We start from the raw sequence: 10396 nt of genomic DNA on the forward strand, positions 1-10396 counted from the left end.
AAGAAAGGTTTGGACAAGTTTCTGGAGAAAAAGTCCATAGTCTGTTGTTGAGAAAGACATGGGTGAAGCCACTGCTTGCCCTGGATTGGTAGCATGGAATATTGCTACTCTGTACAAAAGGCTGTAAAGTAATAGAGTAGTAGAGTAATAGATCACTACAGGGTCATTGACCTAGGGGGCCGCCGCGGGGAGCGGACTGCATGGGCATGATGGACCTATGGTCTGACTCAGCAGAGGCCATGCTTATGTGCGTATGGTATTCCAGAATCTTGCTATTTATTTGAGATTCTACATGGAATGTTGCTACTCTTTGGGATTTGGCCAGGTACTAGGGACCTGGATTGGCCACCAAGAGAACGGGCAACTGGGCTTGATGGACCATTGGTCTGTCCCAGTAAGGCTATTCTTATGTTCTTATGTCAGGCAGCTGGAAATCTGCCTCCCCCCATGTGCATCTACAGTACGCTTTAATGTAGGTTAAGGGGCTCATTCCTAAGAATGGAATCTTTAGTGAGGGTTATGTACCCCTCCCCAGGTCTTCTGAAGAAATGCCACTCTTTAAAGCAGGTCCCTTTCACTTGTTTTCCTCCACACAGGACAGGTGCACAGCAATAACACAGGTGGCCAGATATTTTGAAACCTGCAGAATGGTTGGCTGCTATTGTACGCATCAAGATTTTAATCAGACACTGTGCTTAGAGGAGGGGTGGTCTGTTCGCAAAGAAAAATAACACCTGTTTATTTTTATGATCTTCACCTAGCGTTACCATATGGCTCCAGAAACAAGAGCAATAACCCCCAAATAGCGAACTCCTACTATAAATATACAGTAATACAAACAATATAACTAGTTCATGTGTGTGGCACAGTGGTTAAAGCTACAGCCTCAGCACCCTGAGGTTGTGGGTTCAAATCCACGCTGCTCCTTGTGACCCTGGGCAAGTCACTTAATTGCCCCAGGAACATTAGATAGATTGTGAGCCCACTGAGACAGACAGGGAAAAGTACCTGAATAAATTAATGTAAACTGGGAGAACGGTATAGAATTTTTATTTTTATTTTTTTTATTTACAAATTTATTTTTTTTTTTAATGTTAAAATGTATTTATTTATTTCAGCAGGAGTGGAACTGCAGTTCAATTACAATCAAGTTATCACTTATACAGAAAGATAAAGTTACGCTGCAAACAAAATACAATCTTAATTATATCCTACTAACCCTCTAATTCAAGATATCTCAATATAGCTTAACTTTAACTCAAGTCCTCAATTAGAACCAAGATGTAGAAATCAGCGAGATAATAACAAAGAAGTAAAAATAAAGATACGGTTATTGGCTGAGACAGGAAATCAAAATTAACGAGTGCTTCAAATATCCACTCCTTTTTTCAGGCGAGCAGCTGACAAGAAGGTTGTCAGTTGACTAGGATCAAAGAAAACATATTTTTGCAATTGATACACTATCACACAGTTACATGGGTGGCAAAGAAAATAGGTCGCCCCAAGAGCAATAACTCCCGGCTTTAACAACAAAAATTCACGTCGACGTTTTTGTGTATCTCGTGACAGATCTGGATACATTTGTATTTTATACCCTAGAAAATCTTTGAGTTTATTCTTAAGAAAAGTCTGGTGTCAAGGCAACTGTAAGAAGTGTTGCCGGCTTTGCAAGTTCGCTATCTGAAGTTCCAAAATTGTAGATATATTAAGTACTGGTTGATCATCTTCTTCCTTTAGCTCTTCTTCCCTTTTTATTGGGAAATAATACACTTGGGTAATTGGCGGTAGCAATTCCTTGGAAATTTCCAATAACATTTCAACATATCTCTAGGGGTTACTGTCGCAACTCTAGGAAAATTAATTAGTCTAAGCTTGTTTATTCCGAGAAAAATTTTCTAAGATTCCAATTTTCTCCCTTCAATTATGTTATCTCTCACAAGTGGTTTCTGTAATTTGTTTTAGAAACTTTTGTTTCTTAGGAAACATTCAAAGTTGAATTTTTTAAATCTTGTAGATCAACTTTAATAGTCTTAATTTCCTGTTCTTGAGTCTTAATTTTTATGCTCTAACTGGGAGAGCTGAGGATAATCATTTTAGCCAAGTCCGCATTAGATCCCATCAATAGCCTCAAGAGTTACTGCTTGGGTTTTGTTTTTTTTTAATGTAAAGAAGAATTTAGAAGAAACAATATCCTCACCAACTGAGGTTCCTTCATAGTTGCTGGTCTCCTGCGCTGGTAAATCCCCAGGTTCCAAAGGGACACTTTGGAAATGCAGAGGATCCAGTTCCAAGCTCCTCCGCATGTTGCCACCAGCCTCGGGGGCGAGTCCCACATCGATTCCCGATGGTTCCTCCACCCGGAGGGAACTTGCACTCTGGGGAGGAGGGGGAGGCTCAGGGTTTTCGGGCCCAAGAAGATCGCTTCCGCCTCGCCCCGGTGCATCTCCAGCGGGCGACCCAATGCTCCAGCAATGTCCTGCATTCGACGGCAGCAGCTGGTCCATACTGCCAAAAGTGGACGGTCCCGAGCACCGCGAGGGCTCCAGTGGCACTGCGCTCTCTCCACTTTGGCATCAAAGCAGGTAATTTTTAGTGTGGATAATAATGATTTTTGGCGAGCTGTCTGGATCGAAGCACTCAGCCAAACCTTTAGTCCGTCATCTTGGTTCCTTAGAAAATTAAATAAATGATCAAAAGTCCACTACATACACTGTTGTCAACACAGCTCTCAGACTGATCTAGTCACTGAAGAAGTACGTACCACGTCACCTTCGCCTACCAAGACACACACTGGCAACCTGTGCAAGCACGAATACTTTTTAAATTCTACTGCATGCTCTTCAAAACCATACATGGCAATGGACCATCCTACCCTGAACACTCGCCCTAACTCGGAACAACTCCTTTCAGACCAAGGAGAACTCAAGACACCCTTCACCCACCCCCCAATCAAAGGCATTCAGTGTAAAAAAAAAAATACACGATGGACTACTCGCCACGCAAGTAGCAAAACTAGACAGCCACAGCTCCAATTTACTGATCTGGGTGCTAAACTACAAACCTTCAGGAGAGAAATAAAAAGCAGGTTATTCAAGAAATACTGTATATCAAGGCAAAACTCCCGATACAACCAATAACCTCACTCTATCACCAGAGTCTAAGGGCTCCTTTTACGAAGGTGCGTTAGCATTTTTATCGCACGCACTGGATTAGCGCGCGCTAGCCGAAAATCTACCGCCTGCTCAAAAGGAGGCGGTAGCGGCCAGCGTGCACGCTATTCCGTGTGTTAAGCCCCTAGCGCACCTTCGTAAAAGGAGCCCTAAATGTTCCAACCAATAGCTTCCCTGTAATCTTCTGGATATAAGAACATAAGAAGTGCCTCTGCTGGGTCAGACAGAGGTCCATTCATGCCCAGCAGCCCGCTCAAGCGGCGGCCCAACCAGGTCCCAAGACCTGTATAGTAAACCCTCTATTATACCCTCCTATCCCCTTTTCCTTCAGAAAATTGTCCATCCCTTCTTAAACTCCAATACCTGCTACCCTGTCCTATCACGCCCTATGGAAGTGCATTCCAGGTGTCCACCACCCGTTGGGTGAAAAAGAATTCCTAGCGTTGGTTCTGAATCTGTCCCCTTTCAATTTTGTCGAATGCCCTCTCATTCTTTCAGATTTTCAAAAGAATCTGTCCCTCTCTACTCTCTCTATGCCCTTCATGATCTTGTAAGTCTCTATCATATCCCCTCTAAGTCTCCGCTTCTCCAGGGAAAAGAGCCCCAGTTTTCCCAGTCTTTCAGCGTATGAAAGGTTTTATCAAACGTGTCGCTCTCTTCTGGACCCTCTCGAGTATCGCCATATCCTTCTTTAGGTACGGCGACCAATATTGGACGCAGTACTCCAGATGCGGGCGCACCATCGCCCGATACAACGGCAGGATAACTTCTTTCGTTTTGGTTGTAATACCCTTCTTGATTATACCTAGCATTCTATTCGCCATAACCAGAATCTCATCCTTTTGTAATCCGCCTAACACCGCAAGGTTTTGGCGGAATAAAAGAAACTAATGTAAAGTAATTAACATACAAGAGATACAAAAAAGTGGAGAAAGAGAGACCTCGGAAAATTATGCCCCTCATCAAGTCCTGCAATGGGGCTAGTACAGTCACTGACCTCTCCAAAAACTCCACAAAAATAAAGGAAGAGGGAGCTGGCCCAAAGAGAATGCCGCATCGATCGCACCGCCGACCGGCAGTTGAAGAACACTGCTATAGAAAGTCTAGCCTTTAGGTCCTGGAGAAGCAAAACCTTCGCTTAAGATTATTAATACAAGACGGCAATTTATTTTTTCGGTTACCGCACCACAGACTTGGAACGCCCTTCCAATTTACTTACGAAAAGAACAGGATCTGGGAAAATTCAAAAGTAATTTAAAACATTTCTCTTTAAGATGCCTTTGGTAATTAATCTAATAATCCTTAGGCCAAGCTATTTTTACTGTATTATATTATGCCTTTTATTTGTTTCCCTCTTGTACTGTTTCCCTTTTTGTTCTGCTTTTCTATATTGATTTGTATTTCGCATCCCCTTTTTCCTTGTGTTATGGGTATGATAAGTTAATCTTTAACTTTAATGTTACTATTTAAAGTTTTGTATTGTATTGTTTCCCACCAAATATAATTTTAAACTGTTCATCGCTTAGAAATATGATTAAGCGATTAATCAAAAGAACCATTAAACTTGAAACTTGACTTGAACCCTTAGCTGTCAAGTTTTAGGAAATTGTTACAAACTGAATTGTTTGTGTGCTATTTCTCAGAATAATTTTTTTTTCCACACCACAGTCCTGAAAGGAAGCTGAATTGATGTTTGGATGCTATTTGTACAAGTCTTGCTTTTATTGTTGAAATTTTAATTGTGAATGTAACTTTGTAACTCGCACAGAATTGTAGGATGTTGCGAGTAAGAAATGTTTAAATATGAAAAGCCAGGAGTTACTCTTATTGAAGGGATTTTCTTTCTGAGATATCAGTCCCTGAAATAAGTCTTCTTTGAACCTTCTGACCTAACTGCTCTTGGTCCATGAAGCACTTTGAAGAATATGAGGTTTAGAGCTCTTAGAATTTTTATATTCTCTGGGAACCAGGCGCCAGATTATATCATCTGCCTTTTTTCTTTCTAGATATTCTAGAAAGATATTCTTTCTAGATATTCTTTCTAGATATTCTTTCTAGATATTCTTTCTAGATATTCTTGTACTATTAAATTCTGCTCTATGTAATCTTGGATCTAAAAATAGTGGACTTGAGAATGATTAGTGTATATTTCTTTACATATATATATATTTTTGTTCCTAGATATATATTAGACCAGTGTTCTTCAACCACCGGTCCATGGACCAGTGCCGGTCCACAGAAATTTCCTGCCGGTCCACAGGGCCAGCACGTGCATCAGGCCCAAAACAGTGTTCTTCAACCGCCGGTCCACAGTGCAATCGATGCGGCGTTATCTTCGAGCCAGCTCCCTCTTCCTGATTCAGTGCACAAAGCCACAGGCAGTGGCTCCTACGGGCATCCTGCGCCTGAACCGGAAGCCTTCTCTCTGCCGTCGCAACGTCAGAGGGAAGGCTTCCAGATGAGGCACGGGATGTGCAAGGTGCAATTAGTACTATTATGGGGGCGGGGTCTGGGGTGGAGATTGGGTAGAGATGTGCGGGGTCTGGCCCACAACTTAGCCCAGTGTTCTTCAATCGCCGGTCCACGGACCGATGCCGGTCCACAGAACAATTCTTTTATTTCTGCCGGTCCATAGGTGTAAAAAGGTTGAAAAACACTGTATTAGACTAAATCAATCTTTTCTGTACAAGACTTTTGCTTGATAAGAAGTCTGAAACTTGATAAATTTAAATAAAGTAAGCCCTTGGTGGTAGGAACACTCTGTCTCTTGGTAATATCCCTGCACTGACTGAGGTGAGGTGTGTGTGGGGGGGAGGGGGAATGCACTGCGAATGCTGGGTTCCTGAAATCATTATCAACGTTCTCACGTACTGTAGAGATAAACATGCTCTTCTGAGGTTCACACGGTCAAAATGTTATCACCACTGTCACATAATGTAGTAGACGGAGAGGCAGCAGCTGTGAACCTGACCGCAGCCCTTTTCTCTAGTCGACTGCACTTGTAGGTTTACAGGAGAGCAGACAGAGGTGATGGTCACCCATAACCATGACACCAAGGTACGTAAGAGTTCTTCCCCCCACCCCCACCCCCCACGTTTTGCCATTAGGGCCAGTATTTTTATTAGGTCAACGTTTCTCAACTCGGTCCTGGAGTACCCCCTTGCCAGTCAGGTTTTCAAGAGATCCACAATGAATGTGCATGAACGACATTGCAAGACTGACATATAAGGCCTTTAGAAAAGCCATAAAAACTGCCTTATTCAACAGAATTGTCACCTAAAAAAGTATCTTCACCCAACACTACATATGTCCACTCCTGCTTTCAAATCTGAAATGTATAACATTTTTTTTCTGCTGCCTTTTCAAGACTCTGTTTGCTGTATTTTCACTGCCTGTTGTAAGACTCCATATGCTGTATCTCTCTGCCTTTTTGTAAGACTCTATATGCTCTTTGTAAGACCCTACACGCTGTATCCCGGACTTTTTTGTAAGATTCTATATGCTTTTGTAAGTGTCTGTATACTGTATACCGGATCTCAACACATTGTAACTTTGCTGATTGTCCAGCTCTCTTTGGTGTGAACCACCTAGAAGTCTCATGACTATGGCGGTATAGAAGAATAAAGTTATTATTATTATTATTACTATAATGGAGGCAGTGTATGCTAATCAAGTTTATGCAAATTCAGTGTGGATATCCTGAAAACCTGACTGGCAACGGGGTATTCCAGGACCGCGTTGAGAAACACTGTGGGAATTAGAAGACCGAGTTTCAATCTAATCAATCTAGACAGTGTTCTTCAACCCTTTTGACACCTATGGACCGGCAGAAATAAAATAACTATTCTGTGGACCGGCACCGATCTGTGGATCGGCAGGTTGAAGAACACTGGGCTAAGTCATGCCCAATCTCCACCCAATCTCCACCCCAGACCCTGCCCCCATAATAGTATTAATTGTAACACCATTTTTTCCATTCATTTTTCATATATATATATACACACACACACAATATAATCGTATTAATAATAATAATAATAATAACAATAACTTTATTTTTGTATACCGCCATACCCCGAAGAGTTCTAGGCGGTTCACATTAGTTAGACAGAGATTACAAGTGGTTACATATCGAATTGATCATAGAGTTGCGAACAGCAAGGAGAAGAAGTAGGGGGGAGGGGAGTAGATCAGAACGGGGGGAGGATTGAAAAGGGGCATTAAGGGTCTTGGTCTCGGAATAGGTGAGTTTTGAGTAATTTTCTAAAGTCGAGGTAGTTGTAGGCCTTGAGGGACCATTTGGGCTAGCCAAGGGTTTAGTTTGGCGGCTTGGAAGGCGTAGGTTTTGTCTTAACAACACATAATGGTTAACCACAAAATTAAAATACACAAAGCACAATGCTTTTCAACATTCATTCCTACCAGAAAACAGATAACCCCAACAACTAAAAGTACTAATATTCACAAACAAACCCTAAGATGCAAGACTCTGCAAGCAGTACAACCCCAGAGGAAAAGAAACAAACGCACTATTTCCTGAACAGACAGCAGATGTAAATCAATTCACTAAATAAAAAAATAAAAGCATTCCCCCTACCGATGTTGTCTCTCTCCCTCCATGCTGTGCCTTGCCTTCTGGCCTGCCCCCCCCCCCCCCCCTCCCGGTGTTATCTTCGGGCCGGTCCACGGTGTGATCAACGCGGTGTCTTCGGGCTGGCTCTCTGAGTGCTGCATTGCGCACAGCTGGGGGCAGCGGCTCCTCGCGAGCGTTCCGTGCCTCATCCAGAAGCCTTGTGATGTCAGAGAGAAGGCTTCCGGTTTAGGCGCAGGATGCGCGTAGGAGCCTTTCCCCACGGATTGTGCACTGCAGCACTCAGGGAGCCGGCCCGAAGACGCCGCGTTGATGGCACCGTGGACCGGCGGTTGAAGAACACTGATCTAAGACTTATGTTTGTATACCGCATCATTTATGGGAGCTCGACTCGGTTAACAAATGAATAGCTGATAGATAGATGAATTGAAAGTGAGATGGAGTTAATTAATCCAAGAGTTTCTGAGGTGGCAAAAGGCAGCAGGGCAGGTAATTTAAATCCCATTGTCTCAGCTTCCACCCTCTCAGAGACCCCTCACCACAGCACTTAACTCGATGGCACAGCCAGCAGGAAAGAGAACTGTTAATGCTACACAGAGTCCATTGCAAAATCCCATAACCTCATGGCTCATACCCTGACATACGACAGAGGAAGCTGGTGTGATATGAAGCAGCAGCCAAGGAACTTGTCGGGCAAGGGCCTCCAGGGGAGCCCAGCCGAGCTGGCAGGATGCAAGAGCCCAGAGCTGGGCACAGGGGCACAATTGAAAGTTGGCCTAGCATACCAAATATCCTCGCACTGGCTGGTGCAGCAATATCATGGTTTCAGTCACTAGCAGCAGGTCCTCTGGGACCCTGGCAGAACTGCCTGTTCCTCGTGATTGAAACTGTGACACTGCTACACCACCCCCAGAGGCAGGAACACAGGTAGAGGACTCCCGCACACTTTGAAGGGAATATTGATCTTAAGAAGGATAGACGCAAAATACCAAAGAATTCAACATATCCCCCTCCCCATATCTGCTCAGCCTGATAACAAAATCACAGAAAGAGCATAATATTCCCTGCACCGTGTGATACAGAGAAATAGAATGCATATAAACGCCTGGGGATGCCCTGATGCATGTGATACAGAGAAAGAAAAGGGGGATTTGAGTACCTGGGAATGGTCTGTATTTTCTACGCCATGTGATGCGGTGAAATAAAAGGGATACAAATGACTGTGGGCGACCTACATTACCTGCACCATGTGTTATAGTGGAAATAGAAGGAAGAGCAGTTCACAAAATGAAAAATGTACCCCCCCCAAACATATATAAACAACAAGTGAGATCATCATTCTGTACGCTCTGGGGTTATTCTACGCTGCCTGTGCTGTGTGATGCGGGAGATGAACAGTCAGGCTTCCATTTCTGGAGCTCTGATCCAACACTGGTGCCTCCTTCGTCGGCTGAGGGGAACCAGCGCCAATCACCTTACAAGAAGGCAACAGCTGAGATACTGAAGGCAGAGCACCTAGGAGAGGGAAGGAGGGTCCAGAAGGCCCTTCGCAGGGAGGGTCCCAGATATTTAACCATGTGAGGGATGGAAAGAAACCTGAGGGAGCAAGAGGCAAAAGAGCTAGCAAGGTGGGATGTGAAAGAGAGCAGGGGCAAAAGCCAGAGACTCGGGAGCTGCTGGGGGGGGGGCAGGAGGGGAAAAACAAGGCAATAACCAGATATAGGATTGCTGCTGGGGGGGGGGCAGGAGGAAAAAGCAAGGGCAATAACCAGAGATATAGGATTGCTGCTGGGGGGGCAGGAGGGGAAAAGCAAGGGCAATAACCAGAGATATAGGATTGCTGCTGGGGGGGGGGAGGAGGGGAAAAGCAAGGGCAATAACCAGAGATATAGGATTGCTGCTGGGGGGGGGGCAGGAGGGGAAAAGCAAGGGCAATAACCAGAGATATAGGATTGCTGCTGGGGGGGGGGCAGAAGGGGAAAAACATGGGCAATAACCAGAGATATAGAATTGCTGCAGGGGGGCAGGAGGGGAAAAGCAAGGGCAATAACCAGAGATATAGGATTTGGGGGGGGGGGCAGGAAGGGAAAACCAGCGATACCTGGGACTGCTGAGGGAATTTTTAGACTGAATCCTTTGCCTTTCTCAAATCTAAAGCCAAAGCGGCTTCTAATTCAAGCACAGTAATTTGCTGCTGGGCTCCCTCCCCTCCTCACCTTCATGTGCTGCCAGGCTCCCCTCAGATGCACCTCATGAATGAAGGGGTTGGGTGGGGGCCCCGCTTCTTCTCCCTCCTCCTCCTCCTCCTCCTCCAGCCCCTGTCTCCCTCATGGTCCTTCTCTTCATCAGCTCTGACCCTGGCGTCTGCTACGCAATGGCGGCTTGCCTTCCTCCATGGGGAAGGGGGCAAGGCAACAGAAGAGGCAGCCCGGATCCAGCCAGCCAAGCCCTGCCTGAGTGTGTGTGGCCCGGCCCAGGGCGGGGGCAGAGAAACGAGGGAGGAGCAGGACGACCGAGCTGGGTCCCGCCTGCTGGAGCTTTAGAGTACCAGGGCACCCAGATGCAGAGAGATGCTCAGGCTCACTCATTCATGAGGAGTGTAAGAAAGAGAAAGGAAAATCAGGAGGTACCTTTT

At 44.8% G+C, this 10396-nt stretch overlaps 1 protein-coding gene across 1 annotated transcript in view; it reads right to left on the bottom strand.

The window, feature by feature from the left end:
* Positions 1–10154, bottom strand: part of LPCAT4 (lysophosphatidylcholine acyltransferase 4) — a 28148-nt gene extending 17994 nt beyond the window's left edge. The window contains exon 1 of the mRNA XM_033925459.1: positions 9978–10154. Coding sequence (XP_033781350.1) covers positions 9978–9983 — 6 coding nt within the window. The 5' untranslated portion in view covers positions 9984–10154. The remainder of the gene's footprint in view (positions 1–9977) is intronic.
* Between the last annotated feature and the right edge of the window lie 242 nt (positions 10155–10396).

The sequence above is a fragment of the Geotrypetes seraphini genome, chromosome 16 (genome assembly GCF_902459505.1).
Source record: "Geotrypetes seraphini chromosome 16, aGeoSer1.1, whole genome shotgun sequence".
NCBI lineage: Eukaryota > Metazoa > Chordata > Amphibia > Gymnophiona > Dermophiidae > Geotrypetes > Geotrypetes seraphini.